General features: G+C 44.1%; 2 protein-coding genes across 5 annotated transcripts in view; one reads left to right on the top strand and one right to left on the bottom strand.

The window, feature by feature from the left end:
- Positions 1–17,016, top strand: part of rnf32 (ring finger protein 32) — a 92,669-nt gene extending 75,653 nt beyond the window's left edge. Inside the window, exons 6-8 of one of the 4 annotated variants that reach the window (XM_071206912.1) lie at positions 7,345–7,512; positions 10,345–10,570; positions 16,804–17,016. In XM_071206912.1, the coding sequence (XP_071063013.1) occupies positions 7,345–7,512; positions 10,345–10,566 (390 nt within the window). In that variant the 3' untranslated portion in view covers positions 10,567–10,570; positions 16,804–17,016. Of the gene's footprint in view, positions 1–138; positions 641–7,344; positions 7,513–10,344; positions 10,810–16,803 lie in introns of those variants that run through there. The other 3 variants (XM_034108352.2, XM_034108351.2, XM_034108353.2) reach the window with 3 other exon arrangements.
- Positions 13,405–20,195, bottom strand: part of lmbr1 (limb development membrane protein 1) — a 15,535-nt gene continuing 8,744 nt past the window's right edge. The window contains exons 5-9 of the mRNA XM_071206920.1: positions 20,050–20,152; positions 19,242–19,332; positions 18,664–18,730; positions 15,738–15,899; positions 13,405–15,217 (exon numbers count right to left, since the gene is read on the bottom strand). Of these exons, the coding sequence (XP_071063021.1) occupies positions 15,132–15,217; positions 15,738–15,899; positions 18,664–18,730; positions 19,242–19,332; positions 20,050–20,152 (509 nt within the window). The 3' untranslated portion in view covers positions 13,405–15,131. The remainder of the gene's footprint in view (positions 15,218–15,737; positions 15,900–18,663; positions 18,731–19,241; positions 19,333–20,049; positions 20,153–20,195) is intronic.

Raw genomic sequence — 20,195 nt, 5'->3', positions numbered from 1 at the left:
CATTCCTGGGTCAACACAAAGGCCTGATGTCCCTTCATCCATCCATGTGTGTGTGTGTGTGTGTGTGTGTGTGTGTGTGTGCGTGTGTGTGTGTGTGCGCGTGCGTGTGTGTGTGTCTGTGTGTGTGTGTGTTACTAGGGACAGGGTGCAGAGGTGACCAGGATGTTTGGCGACCTGACGCAGGTCGTCATCTCAGGCCTTTGTTCTCCCGTCTCGTTTGGAAGCGATAACTCACGCATATTTACGGAGGGATTATTCAGAAGTGGACTCAGGGTCTCTGAGGCGGTGGTGCCTTCACTGAGCTCTCAGGAAAAGGGAACATTGCCACCTAGTGAACCTCCCCTAACCGAGGCCACGGAGGACCGGAGACCAGACGGGTCAACATGTCTTTAACACAGAAATCAGCTGTTCGGGGAAATAGAGATTTCTCTTTCTTTAAATCAGCCGTAGCTCCAACACCGCATATACAGACGTGATGCATCGGTGTGTTTCTGTGTGTAACTGTTGTGAAAACACTGAACGTCCTCTTCCAACATGAGAGTAGCATGCTAACAAGCAGGGCCGCCTTAATGCACGGGCTGACCTGGGCTGAAGCCCAGGGGCCTACGGAGATCAGGGGCCTATCATGAGTCAATAAAAAAAGTTTAAAAAAAAAAAAGTTTTTTATTTCGGATGTTTTAAATAAACAAAGTCTTGGCTTTCAGAATATGAAACTTTTATTTCCAAAATCACACGATAAATACATTTGTGAAGCTTGTAAATGGAAGATGACAGCTCTCACTCGCCACTCACCCCCCCTCCCTCCGCTGACATGATGAATGTAAGGCGTATAGTAATCACAGATAACACGGCAGGGTCCGTTACAGTTTGGTTTCTCATGGTTTCAAATAAACAAAGTCTTGGCTTTCAGAATATTAAACTTGTTTCGGCAAATTCAGATGATAAATACAACTTTGAAGCTTCGGCGTAATTACAAGCGGAGAACGGAGTAACTTGACGTCACAGCGGGCAGAACGACAGCCGGTGTTTCTCCTGAGTGTTTTCCCCGGGAAACAAACACAATACACACAAACGCAAAAATACACACACACACACACACACACACACACACACGAGCTTCCCCCAGACCAGTAATCCAAACGAAAATATCTTCCCTCCGTAGTATTTTGATCATTTGCTCCGCTAACCAATCAGATCGATGGATTCCAGAGATGACTCTGTAACAGTCAGTGGGCACCACTTCACAGCCAATCAGAATGAGAATATGTTTCACATGTGACGTATTCAAATTGTGAGTGATTGAGTGACAGATGTTTAGGAGAAAACGTTTGAGAAGAAAAAGTTTGAGAGTGGCGCTCGGGAAAGGAAATTGTTGAGGGAAAAGGAGTTTCGAGACAAGCAGCCATTACAAAGCATGCCGAAGCCTCCAGGTGATTTTAAACCTGTAGGCCGGATGAGGAGGGAGGACAGGTGAGTTCTGTACCGAGCGCCAGCGGTGCCGGCCGCGAGGCCTCGGAGCCAAGTAGGCCGTCTGGTTCTGATAGCGATAGAGTAGCGGGAGAGGAAACACAGACAGGAGGGACATTATCTGTTGGAGGAGATGGAGAGGACGACGAGGACTTGCTACGTGGAGGGGAGCCAACGGCAACCGGACAGATACACGAGGGGGGCCCGATACGTGAGGGAGGCCCGATACGTGAGGGAGGCCCGATACGTGAGGGAGGCCCGATACGTCGCTCATCTGGAGGAGAGGACCAGGCGCGCAGAGCAGAGTGGAGAAGTGCGATCACAGAGCCTGCCGAGGCTATACATGACTTTCATTTGTTGTTTAAATAGGGGGCCTACAAAACCATCAGCCCCAGGGCCTGATGGCAGGTTAAGGCGGGCCTGCTAACAAGGGTACCAACTGTAGCTGTGATGATTGAGCCTCTGTGGAGAGAGACATCAAGCATGCTCATTTCTGACGTGGAGCTAATCTGAAGTAAACATTGAAGACTGCTTTCTGTTCCTCCATCTTGTGACTGTGTGACTCCCTCTCTTGGTATCAGCATGTGAAGGACACTGCTCAGGAACTAGTCTCTGTATGTGATGACTCCTTCCCTTCTGGAGAGGATCAGAAACAAGGATCCTGAGAAGCTGAAGCTCACGCCGGGACCTGGGAGAGTCTCTAACAGTAATCATGCAGAGTGCTTCAAACAGGCTGATTGAGCACGTGTGTGAGGGGTCATAATGTATGCCAGGGGTCTGAGTGTCCTCCCGTCCCCTGTCAGTGTCCCTCGTCAGGGGTCTGAGTGTCCTCCCGTCCCCTGTCAGTGTCCCTCGTCAGGGGTCTGAGTGTCCTCCCGTCCCCTGTCAGTGTCCCTCGTCAGGGGTCTGAGTGTCCTCCCGTCCCCTGTCAGTGTCCCTCGTCAGGGGTCTGAGTGTCCTCCCGTCCCCTGTCAGTGTCCCTCGTCAGGGGTCTGAGTGTCCTCCCGTCCCCTGTCAGTGTCCCTCGTCAGGGGTCTGAGTGTCCTCCCGTCCCCTGTCAGTGTCCCTCGTCAGGGGTCTGAGTGTCCTCCCGTCCCCTGTCAGTGTCCCTCGTCAGGGGTCTGAGTGTCCTCCCGTCCCCTGTCAGTGTCCCTCGTCAGGGGTCTGAGTGTCCTCCCGGCCCCTGTCAGTGTCCCTCGTCAGGGGTCTGAGTGTCCTCCCGTCCCCTGTCAGTGTCCCTCGTCAGGGGTCTGAGTGTCCTCCCGTCCCCTGTCAGTGTCCCTCGTCAGGGGTCTGAGTGTCCTCCCGTCCCCTGTCAGTGTCCCTCGTCAGGGGTCTGAGTGTCCTCCCGTCCCCTGTCAGTGTCCCTCGTCAGGGGTCTGAGTGTCCTCCCGTCCCCTGTCAGTGTCCCTCGTCAGGGGTCTGAGTGTCCTCCCGTCCCCTGTCAGTGTCCCTCGTCAGGGGTCTGAGTGTCCTCCCGTCCCCTGTCAGTGTCCCTCGCCTCAACATGTCACATAAACAAAGACACAGCGTTTACTGAGCCAGTTAACTCTCACATGACGACACGATGATACTTCGATGCTCAGATCAAGTCTGAAAGGCTCCTTGCATCACAGCAGCTCCATGTGTCATGTCAACAGACAAACATCAACACACAAACATCAACACACAGGAGAAACAAACAACAAACATGTAACAGCAGGATCAGTGAGAGATGCTCAAAGAGCCTTCAGCGTGCTTTTGATGTAGATCTGAGTACTTGTACTTTTACTCAAGATCTGAGTACTTCTACTTTTACTCAAGAACAAGATCTGAGTACTTCTACTTTTACTCAAGATCTGAGTACTTCTACTTTTACTCAAGACCTGAGTACTTGTACTTTTACTCAAGACCTGAGTACTTCTACTTTTACTCAATTACAAGATCTGAGTACTTCTACTTTTACTCAAGATCTGAGTACTTCTACTTTTACTCAAGAACAAGACCTGAGTACTTCTACTTTTACTCAAGAACAAGATCTGAGTACTTCTACTTTTACTCAAGAACAAGATCTGAGTACTTCTACCTTTAGTCAAGATCTGAGTACTTCTACTTTTACTCAAGATCTGAGTACTTCTACTTTTACTCAAGATCAGAGTACTTCTACTTTTACTCAAGTACAAGATCAGAGTACTTCTACTTTTACTCAAGAACAAGATCCGAGTACTTCTACTTTTACTCAAGATCTGAGTACTTCTACTTTTACTCAAGATCAGAGTACTTCTACTTTTACTCAAGTACAAGATCAGAGTACTTCTACTTTTACTCAAGTACCAGATCTGAGTACTTCTACTTTTACTCAAGATCAGAGTACTTCTACTTTTACTCAAGTACAAGATCAGAGTACTTCTACTTTTACTCAAGAACAAGATCTGAGTACTTCTACTTTTACTCAAGATCTGAGTACTTCTACTTTTACTCAAGAACAAGATCTGAGTACTTCTACTTTTACTCAAGATCTGAGTACTTCTACTTTTACTCAAGTACAAGATCAGAGTACTTCTACTTTTACTCAAGTAAAAATCAGAGTTCTTCTACTTTTACTCAAGTACAAGATCTGAGTACTTCTACTTTTACTCAAGATCTGAGTACTTCTACTTTTACTCAAGAACAAGATCTGAGTACTTCTACTTTTACTCAAGATCAGAGTACTTCTACTTTTACTCAAGTACAAGATCAGAGTACTTCTACTTTTACTCAAGTACAAGATCAGAGTACTTCTACTTTTACTCAAGTAAAAATCAGAGTTCTTCTACTTTTACTCAAGTACAAGATTTGAGTACTTCTACTTTTACTCAAGATCTGAGTACTTCTACTTTTACTCAAGAACAAGATCTGAGTACTTCTACTTTTACTCAAGATCAGAGTACTTCTACTTTTACTCAAGTACAAGATCAGAGTACTTCTACTTTTACTCAAGTACAAGATCAGAGTACTTCTACTTTTACTCAAGATCAGAGTACTTCTACTTTTACTCAAGATCTGAGTACTTCTACTTTTACTCAAGAACAAGATCTGAGTACTTCTACTTTTACTCAAGATCAGAGTACTTCTACTTTTACTCAAGATCAGAGTACTTCTACTTTTACTCTCAAGTACCAGATCTGAGTACTTCTACTTTTACTCAAGATCTGAGTACTTCTACTTTGACTCAAGATCAGAGTACTTCTACTTTTACTCAAGTACAAGATCAGAGTACTTCTACTTTTACTCAAGAACAAGATCTGAGTACTTCTACTTTTACTCAAGATCAGAGTACTTCTACTTTTACTCAAGTACAAGATCAGAGTACTTCTACTTTTACTCAAGATCAGAGTACTTCTACTTTTACTCAAGATCTGAGTACTTCTACTTTTACTCAAGAACAAGATCTGAGTACTTCTACTTTTACTCAAGATCAGAGTACTTCTACTTTTACTCAAGATCAGAGTACTTCTACTTTTACTCTCAAGTACCAGATCTGAGTACTTCTACTTTTACTCAAGATCTGAGTACTTCTACTTTGACTCAAGATCAGAGTACTTCTACTTTTACTCAAGTACAAGATCAGAGTACTTCTACTTTTACTCAAGATCAGAGTACTTCTACTTTTACTCAAGTACAAGATCAGAGTACTTCTACTTTTACTCAAGATCTGAGTACTTCTACTTTTACTCAAGTAAAAATCAGAGTACTTCTACTTTTACTCAAGTACAAGACACGATACAATAGAATAATACTTTAATGGTCAGATCAAGTAAAAACACATTTTGATACTTCAGATTAAATTCTTTTTAAATATCTAGTTAGTTTTGATCGCCTTCTTGCTCCTAATGTTTTAATAGTGCTGATACATTGTTTAATGCAATAAGCTAATGGAGTCAGCCCGTCTCTTTTGATGGGTTTGACATTTCCCTAAAAATACAATTAATTGCACAAAAAAGCCAAACTGTGCATCGATCCCATCAGCCCTGAAGTACTACGAGGGTCCTGGAGGCGAACCTTCACAGATGTAAAGGACAACAAAGTATCCATCACTTGTACACAGACTATTGTATTGTATTTACTTGCACTATAGTATCTGTGTTATTGTGGGAGGAGCCTGGGACCTCAGAATTCATCGACATAACTACACTCGTTAAAACAGCCGTGTCCGAGTGGGATCCGCTCCTCGATGGGACTCAGAGCTGCTGGGTGGTCATGAGATGGTCTCCTATCTGTTGTCACGCTGAGGAGGATCTGCTGACAGCTCCGACTGACTTCATGCTCAACACGAGACGTATTTGCTTAGCTGACTGTAAAGCAAACGGGCGTGTTAGCGCTGGACCTGAGAGACGGAGACACCTCTTCTCTTTCAGCGTTTCCCAGGAGGCCAGGCAGCAGGGGCGTCCACATGTCTTTAACTGAGGCCACAGACAGGAAGAAGTACGGAGGGCTGGGCAGCTCACGAGAGGGGAGGTGTCCTGCCTCATAAGTTAAGTTAGAAGTCGGCAAAACCAATCAAATACATAGAAAGAAATAGACATCCTCTCACAGCTCTCCAGAGTTTCATCTTGTTCCAGAAAGAGTTGGTCGCTCGTTCCTTAAAACAGAAGCCTCAGATCGCTTATAATGAGGGGATTGGGCTTGAAATGTATTTGGAAAAGGCTTATTACCACATACTGTCATATATTTATACATATAGTATAGTTTGGACACCCCTACCCTAAAGCGTCTTTGCACAGCAGGCCACCGTTGCTCCTGGAAAAACCCCACATGACTGAAACGCTATCAGCTGATCCCGACGCCCAGCTTTCAGTTTCTGCTGAGTCAACACGTGAAGAGGGTCAGAGTGATGGATCACCGTGAGATAGCGCCGCCTCTCCTGCCCCGATCTCTTCTCCCTCTCAAGGCAAAGTCCACCGCTGTTTGCCCCGAGCGTGGACAAGTCCTCCAGTCTCATAAAGCCCTCCATCCTCACGGCCAACAGCTGCTTCATTAGTGATAAAAGCCTCGCTGACGGGCAGAGGAAACGGGTGCTAAAGCTAATGCTAGTCTAAGTAGCATGGTGCAGTATTTACAAGACGTTACATGTAGTGCCTTGCAATGATGATTACTAGAGATGTTAGCCTTTGCAGACCATTTACATGCATCAAAACACACTACAGGATTGCACATAGTTAGCACGGTGTGTCTGATCTGTACATTGGATTTGTAAATAGCCCAATCATTGATGATGTTTTATATATAAATAAATGCATATGCAGGGTTTAATGTCGCCTGGCAACAGCCGCTGCACATTGGAGAGGACAAATGAAAGAATGGAGACGTTTTTTAAATGGAGACATATGTCAGAAAGTGACCTGACGGAAGACAGACGTTTTGACGAGACATCAAAAAACATGTCTTAGGTTTTCAAATGTATATTTTATAATCATTTAGTGGTTGGTTAATATTATATGTTTGTGTCACGTGATTGGCAAATATTGAATCTTTTATTTATTGCTCTAAAATTTGAATTAAAAAAATTCCTAGAAATACATTTCCTTAAAGGGAAAAACACCTGCCCTCAAACTCGACAAGTGTAGCAGGAAATGTTTTTAAGGGTCATTTGAATTAATGTTGAGGTTATTTTGGTAGAATGAATCCTGAACTGTTCAAGAGCATGTTTATAAGCGTGTGCAACGACAGAGAGGTGTCAGAGATGTGTGTGTGCATGTAGCTGGGTCCATTAATCCTCCATGCTAGTTTATTGATCTGGCTGTTTAACAACTGCTCCCGTCCGCCTGCCTCAGCCGTCACCACACACACAAACAATTAAGTCTCCTTTTGTGAGCGCCCGCTTTGTGCCGCTAACATGTTCCTTTTCTCTCTGATTAGTTGCAGGAGTTGAATGACAGCTTTGTCCGACACTGTCGCACCGACACGGAGGCTTTTCTGAGTGAAATCAACCGCTCGCTGTCGTCCAGCCGGCGAGTGTTCGAGCAGCTGAAGAGAAAACACGTCTCTGAACCTCAGGAGGACGACTGGGACAAAATCCACAGCCAGGTCAGCATCGTAGCGTCTCCAGCACTGTTAGCACAAGTTGTACTGATTAGCATATAGCACACGTGGACAACCGTTAAACAATGGCTTTGAGTGTTTTTGGAGGTTATTGAGGATGCTGAGTCCATCTCTGACATGTGAAGGATCAACAATGGCATTAAAATACTATTACTCGTTATACGCAGACATGCCCAGGCAGACAATTGTTAAAAAATGGCAGATTTGGACAATTTAGGAGTGGTTTTGTAGGTTATTGATCAACAATGGCAGTTGTAACCTGAAAGAGGCCACATCGTACTCTGTGTGCTGGTTTTGATTATTCTTGGGTTGATTTGGAAGATTTAGTCGACTCTGGATCATTTCGATCGGACAGATTGCCTTTTTATTTGAAGAAAAGTTGTCCACAGTAGAGGTTATTATTTATATCTTCGCCCACAGTCGGTAGTCTTTCTGGTTAAATCTGACATATCGTAGGGTCCCCAGAACGTAGACGCTGATGGATGCTAACCTGGGTAATTTGCACAATTAGCATAAGTTGCGTTAATTAGAAATAAAGCCTATACTGTACGGACAGCAGTTAAACAGTGACTTTGAGTGATTTTGGGGGTTATTGAGGACGCTAAATCCATTTCTGACCTCATCACAATTTAAAATGTCAGTTTAAACCATATTTTACTCTCTTTTGATGAATCCTGGGTCGTATTGGAAGACGTAGGGGACTCTGGATCATTTAGATCGGACAGATTGCCTTTTATTTAAAGGAAAGTTGTCCACAGTAAAGGATCTCGTGCTCTCTGTATCCAATGGTCGCAACACGACCTAAATCAGCCCACAGAGTACAAACATGACCTCTTTCTGGTTAAAGCTGGTATTTCTGATCCTCGAAACGTCAGAAATGGACTCGATAACCTACAAAGAACTCGACTATTGTCTGCATGGGTATGTCTGTGTATTACGAAAGACCGTAATATGTGTACTCCAACTGAAGTAAGGGATGTTTCTGGTCTTCGTGGCGTGTTAACGCTTGCATGTGGACGCCGTCGTCCCAGCTGCTTGCATAGAAAGGGCTCTCATCCAGAGGTGATCATTCACTTCGCCGAATGAAAGGCTAACAGTCCTCCGTGTTTACCGAAAACATAAGAATGCACGGCAGGCTTTCACCGCCCTGCCTGCTGCGGAGGAATTGAAAAGACATTAAGATTTGCTCTTCCTTCCATTGTTGGCTTTTCATGCAGCCATTTTCCATAGAAGAGGGGGGGGGGTGTGGGGTGGTGTGCAAAGAAGATGTTTCTTTATCTGGTGTGAAAGGGGCGAGCAGGAGCGGCTCAGCCCTGAGTATCAAACGGTGAATGTGCTTTCAACACATCACCTTTTCCACAACCTCCGTACAGAGCGGCTCGTTAGGAAGCGTTTAACGGACCCCAAATGTCTTTAAAGAGTCCTCTCCTGCTGATGTTCAGGTGTAGTGTCTCTACTTTAAAGAGTCCTCTCCTGCTGATGTTCAGGTGTATATCAGTATGTAGTGTCTCTACTTTAAAGAGTCCTCTCCTGCTGATGTTCAGGTGTATATCAGTATGTAGTGTCTCTACTTTAAAGAGTTCTCTCCTGCTGATGTTCAGGTGTATATCAGTGTGTAGTGTCTCTACTTTAAAGAGTCCTCTCCTGCTGATGTTCAGGTGTATATCAGTATGTAGTGTCTCTACTTTAAAGAGTCCTCTCCTGCTGATGTTCAGGTGTGTATCAGTGTGTAGTGTCTCTACTTTAAAGAGTCCTCTCCTGCTGATGTTCAGGTGTATATCAGTGTGTAGTGTCTCTACTTTAAAGAGTCCTCTCCTGCTGATGTTCAGGTGTATATCAGTATGTAGTGTCTCTACTTTAAAGAGTCCTCTCCTGCTGATGTTCAGGTGTATATCAGTATGTAGTGTCTCTACTTTAAAGAGTCCTCTCCTGCTGATGTTCAGGTGTGTATCAGTGTGTAGTGTCTCTACTTTAAAGAGTCCTCTCCTGCTGATGTTCAGGTGTATATCAGTATGTAGTGTCTCTACTTTAAAGAGTTCTCTCCTGCTGATGTTCAGGTGTATATCAGTGTGTAGTGTCTCTACTTTAAAGAGTCCTCTCCTGCTGATGTTCAGGTGTATATCAGTATGTAGTGTCTCTACTTTAAAGAGTCCTCTCCTGCTGATGTTCAGGTGTGTATCAGTGTGTAGTGTCTCTACTTTAAAGAGTCCTCTCCTGCTGATGTTCAGGTGTATATCAGTGTGTAGTGTCTCTACTTTAAAGAGTCCTCTCCTGCTGATGTTCAGGTGTATATCAGTATGTAGTGTCTCTACTTTAAAGAGTCCTCTCCTGCTGATGTTCAGGTGTATATCAGTATGTAGTGTCTCTACTTTAAAGAGTCCTCTCCTGCTGATGTTCAGGTGTGTATCAGTGTGTAGTGTCTCTACTTTAAAGAGTCCTCTCCTGCTGATGTTCAGGTGTATATCAGTGTGTAGTGTCTCTACTTTAAAGAGTCCTCTCCTGCTGATGTTCAGGTGTATATCAGTGTGTAGTGTCTCTACTTTAAAGAGTCCTCTCCTGCTGATGTTCAGGTGTATATCAGTGTGTAGTGTCTCTACTTTAAAGAGTCCTCTCCAGCTGATGTTCAGGTGTATATCAGTGTGTAGTGTCTCTACTTTAAAGAGTCCTCTCCTGCTGATGTTCAGGTGTATATCAGTATGTAGTGTCTCTACTTTAAAGAGTCCTCTCCTGCTGATGTTCAGGTGTATATCAGTATGTAGTGTCTCTACTTTAAAGAGTCCTCTCCTGCTGATGTTTTAAACGTCCCTTCTCCACCAGGTGATCCAGAGAGGTGTGAAGGACTGCCCGATCTGCCTGACTGCATTGAGCATCGCTCCAGAAGCAGGTTCCTCCAGCCAATCACAGTGCAGACACACTGTGATGCTGTCCTGCTCACATCTCTTCCATCAGATCTGTCTGGAGGCCTTCGAGTCCTTCTCCACAGAAAGCAGACCTTCCTGTCCGCTCTGCAGATCCGCCTACTGCAAGAAACTCACCTGAGCAGGTACACAAGCACACGAAACTGCACAGAATCTCACAGTGAACGACTCAGTTAAAGGAATACTTTCTACCAGAGATGTTAAAGTACACTCATCCTGTACTCAAGTAGAGGTACAGATACTCGTGTTTAAAAATACTCTGGTGAAAGTAGAAGTACTGACTAAACTTCTTTACTCAAGTAAAAGTAAAGAGGCTTTGAAATGTACAGGAACCAGCCTGTTTGGAAAATGCGAGAAGTAGAAAGTACAGGTATTTGAGTTCAACATGTGAGAAGTAGAAAGTACAGGTATTTGAGTTCAACATGGAAGAAGTAGAAAGTACAGGTATTTGAGTTCAACATGTAAGAAGTAGAAAGTACAGGTATTTGTGTTCAACATGGAAGAAGTAGAAAGTACAGGTATTTGAGTTCAACATGTAAGAAGTAGAAAGTACAGGTATTTGGGTTCAACATGTGAGAAGTAGAAAGTACAGGTATTTGAGTTCAACATGTAAGAAGTAGAAAGTACAGGTATTTGGGTTCAACATGTAAGAAGTAGAAAGTACAGGTATTTGAGTTCAACATGTAAGAAGTAGAAAGTACAGGTATTTGAGTTCAACATGTAAGAAGTAGAAAGTACAGGTATTTGAGTTCAACATGAGAGAAGTAGAAAGTACAGGTATTTGAGTTCAACATGAGAGAAGTAGAAAGTATAGGTATTTGAGTTCAACATGTGAGAAGTAGAAAGTACAGGTATTTGAGTTCAACATGAGAGAAGTAGAAAGTACAGGTATTTGAGTTCAACATGTGAGAAGTAGAAAGTACAGGTATTTGTGTTCAACATGGAAGAAGTAGAAAGTACAGGTATTTGAGTTCAACATGTAAGAAGTAGAAAGTACAGGTATTTGAGTTCAACATGTAAGAAGTAGAAAGTACAGGTATTTGAGTTCAACATGTAAGAAGTAGAAAGTACAGGTATTTGGGTTCAACATGTAAGAAGTAGAAAGTACAGGTATTTGAGTTCAACATGTAAGAAGTAGAAAGTACAGGTATTTGAGTTCAACATGTAAGAAGTAGAAAGTACAGGTATTTGAGTTCAACATGTAAGAAGTAGAAAGTACAGGTATTTGAGTTCAACATGAGAGAAGTAGAAAGTACAGGTATTTGAGTTCAACATGAGAGAAGTAGAAAGTATAGGTATTTGAGTTCAACATGTGAGAAGTAGAAAGTACAGGTATTTGAGTTCAACATGAGAGAAGTAGAAAGTACAGGTATTTGAGTTCAACATGTAAGAAGTAGAAAGTACAGGTATTTGTGTTCAACATGGAAGAAGTAGAAAGTACAGGTATTTGAGTTCAACATGTAAGAAGTAGAAAGTACAGGTATTTGAGTTCAACATGTAAGAAGTAGAAAGTACAGGTATTTGAGTTCAACATGTAAGAAGTAGAAAGTACAGGTATTTGGGTTCAACATGTAAGAAGTAGAAAGTACAGGTATTTGAGTTCAACATGTAAGAAGTAGAAAGTACAGGTATTTGAGTTCAACATGTAAGAAGTAGAAAGTACAGGTATTTGAGTTCAACATGAGAGAAGTAGAAAGTACAGGTATTTGAGTTCAACATGTAACAAGTAGAAAGTACAGGTATTTGAGTTCAACATGTTAGAAGTAGAAAGTACAGGTATTTGAGTTCAACATGTAAGAAGTAGAAAGTACAGGTATTTGAGTTCAACATGTAAGAAGTAGAAAGTACAGGTATTTGAGTTCAACATGAGAGAAGTAGAAAGTACAGGTATTTGAGTTCAACATGTAACAAGTAGAAAGTACAGGTATTTGAGTTCAACATGTAAGAAGTAGAAAGTACAGGTATTTGAGTTCAACATGTAAGAAGTAGAAAGTACAGGTATTTGAGTTCAACATGTGAGAAGTAGAAAGTACAGGTATTTGAGTTCAACATGTAAGAAGTAGAAAGTACAGGTATTTGTGTTCAACATGAGAGAAGTAGAAAGTACAGGTATTTGAGTTCAACATGTAAGAAGTAGAAAGTACAGGTATTTGAGTTCAACATGTAAGAAGTAGAAAGTACAGGTATTTGAGTTCAACATGTGAGAAGTAGAAAGTACAGGTATTTGAGTTCAACATGTAAGAAGTAGAAAGTACAGGTATTTGAGTTCAACATGTGAGAAGTAGAAAGTACAGGTATTTGAGTTCAACATGTAAGAAGTAGAAAGTACAGGTATTTGTGTTCAACATGTAAGAAGTAGAAAGTACAGGTATTTGAGTTCAACATGTGAGAAGTAGAAAGTACAGGTATTTGTGTTCAACATGTGAGAAGTAGAAAGTAAAAAGTGGTCAGAAAAATAAGTAGTGGAGTAAAGTACTGATACCAGAAACATGTACTCAAGTACAGTAACGAAGTATTTGTACTCCACTACTTCCCACCTCTGCTTCACACACACACACACACACACACACACACACACACACACACACACACACACACACACACACACACACACACACACACACACACACACACACACACACACACCACACACACACACACACACACACACACACACACACACACACACACACACACAGTTAACGAAACACCATCAGCGCATTATATTTAATTAGTTTAAAGCAGAACTAAATGTAATCGTGACATCTTCAACTTGAGGTATACGCTGTAATCTAGAAAAACGGCAGCCAATAGGAATCCTTTCTGCAGCTTTCACTCGTCACAGGAAGTCATTGCGTCCTGTCCGGTGTCTCTACTTATATACGATTATGCATTCGTCATCATTCCAAACGTGGTTAACTCATCCGTTAGTACCGATGTCAAGAGTGTCGTAACGAAGAATGAAAACGTCTTTCTCAAAGCATTTTTCTACTTTTATTTGCAAACACACAGACATCAAAAAATAACTAAAAGTACAGTTAGCAAACTGAGAAAGAAATCGTAAATACATTCACAGAACATGTACAGAAACTGACATGCAGAGCCCCACAGACAGCCGCTGCCCCCGACTCTGCGCCCACGATGAGAGGATAGAAGACGACCCTCGCCGTGGTTATGGGATGATGTTTGATGCGACACTTCTTGGAGAAAAAACTACCATTTTTTTGTCGAAAATTAGATTTTTCCCATTCAAATATCTTCCCTTTCTTCTTCGCCATATCGCTTTGGGCCATTTCACACAGGATCCATGTGTCGTCATAACGTCCATAAGATAACACACAACATACTAAAGAAATCAAGCAATGAATGCCCAGTGTTTTTGGTAAATCTGCGCTCTTAGATATCACGTTTTCACTCGGGAACGTTGCCCTCGGATTGGATTACACTTCCTTTTTAAACCCAGTGCTTGTAATACTGGCAGACAGCTGTGAGCAGAAACTTTCCCCGTCTCTCAAACCCATTTTCTTCCTTTTAATGTCACTCTAAAAACAAGCATTGGATCACTCACTCCACCTGCAAGTGCCTCTGGGTAATGACTGCAAACTGGAGCCTCTCATTGGATAAGAGCTACTGTGCCACATTCATATGCAGACAAGCTGTGTGTGTATTCAGCAGGCTTAAACTCTAAGGGGATCACAGTGGAGCTGTCTGGAGACAATGTGCACATCAGTACATAAACAACAACAACAACAACAGGAGGAAAGGACCCTAACGTGAAGCCTGCCAGATGCTTTAAGGCATTTCCGGTGGACAGAAAACGTCACAGTTGAGATTCTGCAGCCGTTAAACTTCATGTAAAAGTCGCCGAGGCTTTCTGCACACGCTCTGTTCGTGACACCGTTCCAGGCTCGCATCAGATTCAAGGGTTTCATAAAAAATATAAAACGAGAAGAGGTGTGAGACTCCGCGTGACATGGACACGCAAACGCAACATTTACAACAAAGGAAAAACGTAAGGATTTTTTAATTGCAACATTTTTGGGGGAGAAAAACGACATTTCTTATCCTGTGCATAATAACATTTTCCAGGCTCGTAACGCTTCTCTGCTCGTTGGGAGTGAAGGGGATTCTGCTATCCCGTGGTAGAGTTCAATCGAGATCACCGAGTGCTGACATCAGTGACGACGTCCGAATTATGTTAATTGTACTTTAAGTTGCGTTTTCTTCGATTCATGCTTTGTTATTTTCACATTTTGAGCTTTCAACAAATACAACGGACGCCTGCTCGCGCCTGTGTCCGCTCACAGAACGCCAGACGCCGCTCTCACAGGTTAGCGGACGTGCCCACACTAAAACGTGAGTCTAGTTGAAATGTGGGAGCATGGAGGAGCCTTTCGCTTTGCTTTTGTCCAGTGCCGTAGAGAGGAGGTTGTTTACGTTAAACCGGGGTGTTTTTAAAGTCACAATCGCAGTGGAGGTCAACGTCAAGGTCACTGCAGTGATGCCAGTCTTATTTCCCCCGTGGTCTTCGCCCAGTTTCACGTCCGAGACGCGGAAAAAAGGAATGTCACGAAGCTAGAATTGCTCTCCCGTTTTCAGGCATCCGTCAGACGTCCAAATCTCCCTCTCTCTGTGTGTGTGTGTGTGTGTGTGTGTGTGTGTGCGCGTGTGCGTGTTGTCCCTTCTTCACAGGGTTTTCTGATGCCCGTTGGCCGAGAGCTTCCCAGACTCGGGGTCCGTGGGGCTGTTTGACAGTTGCAATTTATCCAGACCTGGGCAGGGGGAGATAAGGAGAGAAGTCTCATTACAGAGCAGACCTTCACTTGGACGGAGGTATCGATGTGCGTCGGTCTGGCTTCTCCTAACGCCATCCCGTCCCCACAAGCCTTTGAGCCCCCTCCTCGATCCCATGTCAGTCCCGCAGCACTTTCCACCTCGCTGCAATTTCTTCCTTTTTGTTACCCGAGGATTTGCAGCGAGAGGAATAAACACGACCTTTGTGCAAAGCCACCGTCGCCTCGTGTTTAAAACCTCTGTGCACGCACACATGAGGAGGAAGTGGCTTTGTAGGATTGGTTGCGTGACAGAAACACAACACGGATAACTATCACCTGGTAGGTTGAGACGTACGAGGAATTTGACTTGACGTCGTGGTGCAGACATAAAAGTAAAAACACTGATAGAAAACTATAACAGTGAAATATAGCAGTATTTACATTGAAGTCGAATGGTATAAAATATGTGCACAGGGTCGATGATGTGAGGTGGGAATACTCAGTGAGTTGAATCTACCCAAGGCCTTCAGGAGCTCCTCCCGTACGGCCGAGGTGAACTTCCTCACGAGACAGAGTGTCGTCACGACGGCAAACAGCATGTTGTACGAAAGCACGATGTAGAAGTTTCCCAGCCAGTTAAACCTCCCGAAGTCTCCGAGGAGATCAAACCTGGTGATTCCTGAGGAGCACAGACAGAAAGGACATTTCAGCACGCTGTGGTTCCTTTGGGTTTTAAACCTGAAGAACAGAACTGAAGTGCGTTCAAACAACTGCCTGACCTCACGACCCCGTCACTTCCATTTATAGAAAACATTTTCCATTTGTCGCCGAGATAAGGCTGTAGGAAATATAAAAGCTTAACTCAAAATCTGTTGAGATTTCACGCAAATGTACGTATGAATATTTGTTATTTCTCGTCGTGTAAATGCACTAAACCGTATAATAGTTTGTTAGTTTGCGATTTCGAAGACACGTTATGTATCTTATACGATGTGGAAGAAAAACTAGACGTGATGCTTGTTGTCTTTTATTTATGGCCTGCTAATGCGGGTGTTTCGGCACTTTCTACCAAGTAATGCCGTTATACAATAACCTACGTCTACGATCTACGTTTTGAGACTGATGTCCATTCATTCGTCGTGCCACACTGACGTCGGGCGTTACCGCATCGGAGTCAGATTTATGCACCACAAGTTTTATTACAGTCGTCTGGAGAAACGAGTCTCTGTCCTCCTCCTCCTCCTCCTCCTCCTCCTCACAGCCTCTGTCGTCTATTAGATTGCCGATCGATTCGGCGTCTGCGGAGACGTATTTACAGCCGCAGTGAGCCGTTTGCAGGCATCAAGGACCTTTAACCAGATTGCCTGTGAAGAGACAGCGGAGAGATGATGGAGACCGGCTCTGAGAACACCGTCTCGTGCCAGAGGCTCTGAGCTGCGTCTGAGGAAATCTAATGCAGCTGCCCACGAGTCTCCTGCAGCTCGATGGGCTTCTGTGCATGTTTTGTGTGCATGTAAACGGCCTGCAGAGGCTCAAATCCATCAGTTCACTGTCATGTAACATGTTTGCTCCTATTGTCCCAGTGGAGGCGCTACATGCTGACACACACCTGAACCTGAGCAGAACAGGCCCCGAGTCTACGACCTGCTGATCGGCTGCAATCTGCCATCCCCCCTCGACCTGCAGGCCTCCGGGACCCTGAGGCGGGCAGATAGTGGCCGGCCCCTCCCACCCGGAGACAAACTGTCCACCCACCTCCCCTCTGGCAGGAACCAGAACCTCTCGCCACCTGAACAGTTTCTTCCCCTACGCTACCGGACTCTTAAACAAGGCCCGCCCCCCCCGGCCCCCCCGCCACATCATAGACCAGGGGTGTCAAACTCAATTTCATCACGGGCCACATTCGCTTTATGGTTGCACTCAAAGGGCCGGTTGTAACTTTAAGACTTTATAAAAATACATACATATTTAATATATATATAAACTAATGTATTATATTACATTATTGCCTCTGCATTGAATTATTATCGGATAACTTCATATTTAACTACGTCTGAAAGCAGAAGTCTTGGGCAAATAATTGCAAGTCTCTTCAGTGAGAACTTCACAAAATGATTTTAAAAGACATTTTGAAAAAAATGTCAATTCTGAGAAAAAAAGAATATTTAGAAGAAAAAATTCAAATTTGAGATGCATTGTGGGACATGTAGTTTATGGGCAACGTGCTTCTGTAAATCGCCATGTAACTGTATTACAAACATTACAAATATTCTTTGCAAGCTCTTATGGGGCCACATGAAATGAAGTCGCGGGCCGGATTTGGCCCCCGGGCCTTGAGTTTGACACCCCTGTCATAGACTATATGCATTCATGCACACACTGTTCATACTCCTTTCTGCACATATTCTGATTTCACATCACGTCAAATTCCTAGCCTGGCGATAAACCTGTTTCTGACTCTGGAGACGAGAAGAGTTTAAAAAACCCTTTTAATCAAAGTCTCTAACGCACTTTAATCCGTGACACGTTCAGTCGCTCCACCTCAAAACTGGTTTTCCATTTAGAAACATTGTCGCCGCGTGAAATCTGGAAGTAAAGACGTTAGTCAGTCAGACCTTAAGAATGCTTGTTTTTGTTGGTGGAGAGTTGTCCCACACACACACACACACACACACACACACACACACACACACACACACACACACACACACACACACACACACACACACACACACACACACCACACACACACACACACACACACACACACCACACACACACACACACACACACACACACACACACACACACACACACACACACACACACACACACACACACACACACACACACACACACACACACACACACACACACACACACACACACACACACACACACACACACACACACACACACACACAACTTATTCCTTTTTATCTATTCAGCGCCACAAAGCAGAACCTGTTGATATTTTTGTAAAGCTCCCAATGAGTCACTGTATGCTCGCTACAGCCCTTTTCGTGTGTGTGTGTGTGTGTGTGTGTGTGTGTGTGTGTGTGTGTGACCAACAGCGTAGTGCTATTTGAACAGCTGTGCTCTGCACTCTGCATGTTTATTAGAGCCATTGTGATGCTGCTGCTGCTCCTGTCATTCTACCCCTTCACCCTGCACTCCTCTCTCCGGTCACTATGGGAAACTATAGGAGAATTCAGCCGGCTAACCGCTGCAGGGGGAGGGGCGTGTACTCCGTCTGGGGGGTTTCAAATCGCTCCAAATTAACTTAAACCTACATCTCTCTTAAAGAACATTATTTGGCATTTTTGGAAATACTGGCTTTCTTTTTGTCTTACTTTATTTTTACGCTAAATAGGTAAGCTACAGCTGGTTAGCTTAGCTGTGTGTGTGTGTGTGTGTGTGTGTGTGTGTGTGTGTGTACTCACCCAGAGTTCTGGACATCACTGGCAGGGCTGAGCTCAGGACCAAAATGGACACACAGCAACCGATGATCTACAAATAAAAGGGATTTTAAGCGGTCCCATATATCATAGAGTTACGAGACGTTGGAGGACGCGCTGCAGCACACGCACACACGGCACTTGATGTTAAATTGGTTCCACATATTGTACAATTAGTAGCTCTGAAGCTGCTCATTACCAGGTGCCCCTGTTGTCCTTTCAAGCCCTTTCACTGCAGCGTCACGGCTAGTTAACAAGCCTCACCACTCCCGAACTCATTACCAAGTGAATGGGTGCCACTGTGGGCCGAACACAGCACGCATCCTCCACCTAAACCCCCTCCCCAAATGAAAACCCCTCCCTCTGATGTACAAGAAAGGGCCTTGCACTTTGCCAGTGTTTGCACAACCCACAAACAAATATTGGACAGATCAACTAAAGCCATTGAGACGAAACCCAGCAGGGGTCCGCAGCGAGAGGGAGGAAATGGAGGAGACGCAGGGGGTCCCAAACACATTTTTTAAGGTGCAATCTTGCCCCCACTTCACCCCCAACATCCTTACCGTTGTCATGGTTGTGTCGTCGTTCCTGGGAGTGAGGCTCTGGAAGACGCGCAGGCTGTAGAAGCCGACGACGGAGGAAACCATCAAGTAGCTGCGGAGGAATTCAATCAAGGAGCAGAAACACTTCAGCTTCTTTCAGACGGCTTTTTAAAGACCCCTCCTCGCGTCCGGGGGACATCAGACCAGACTTTAATCAATCATGAATATCGTGTTTCACATGTGATCGCTTAAAGGCCATGTTGACCCTGGAGTACCGATGGAGGCTTGTATTGCCATGTGCACATAGCTACAGTTTAGATATGACAATGAAAAACCTAAGCATTTCTTTTGTGTCGTGTGAATTAAAGATATTTTTGGGGCGAGGAAATCGACATTTCTGCTTAATAACATAAAGTACAGGGTCGTAATGCTTCTCCGCTCTTTGGGAACGGAGAGAAAGTCCCATTGGCAGAGTCTTCCAGGTCACCCAGGAAAACGAGTGCTACAATCCGTATGTATATTGGATAAAGTCCAGTGTCCTTGTATATTCTGCAGTTCTGCCAGTTCAGTCTGAGACCTCGCTTACAGCTTGAAGGTAAAGGAGATGATGAATAGTTATTGTGTTAATTTAAGAGCAGTTAAACACCAAAGTAAGGGGGGGGGGGGGGGTTAAGGATCTCAAACCTACACCTTTCAGCGGTGATAAAAGGTCTTCCGGGAGATGTCCGGCTGCACTACGTCCAGAGTAAACAAAGCTGGCCGGACGCTGTTGCTCTTGGCCGTGGACCATAGACAAAGAGAGGGGGGGGGGGGGTCAAAGGAAGGATACAACATGAGGATGATCTCCAGCACCGCCTGAGCCAAGCCGAACGTGGAGAGAGACGTGTTCCCGATGCCTCGGTCCTGGAGATGGAGACACAACAACGGGGACATTTACGTTGTTACAACAGCTGATGAGTATACTGCAGATGGACT

This window comes from Pseudochaenichthys georgianus, chromosome 20 (genome assembly GCF_902827115.2).
Source record: "Pseudochaenichthys georgianus chromosome 20, fPseGeo1.2, whole genome shotgun sequence".
Lineage (NCBI taxonomy): Eukaryota > Metazoa > Chordata > Actinopteri > Perciformes > Channichthyidae > Pseudochaenichthys > Pseudochaenichthys georgianus.
Note: the sequence above shows the minus strand (reverse complement) of the source record. Positions and strands in the feature narration are given on the sequence as shown.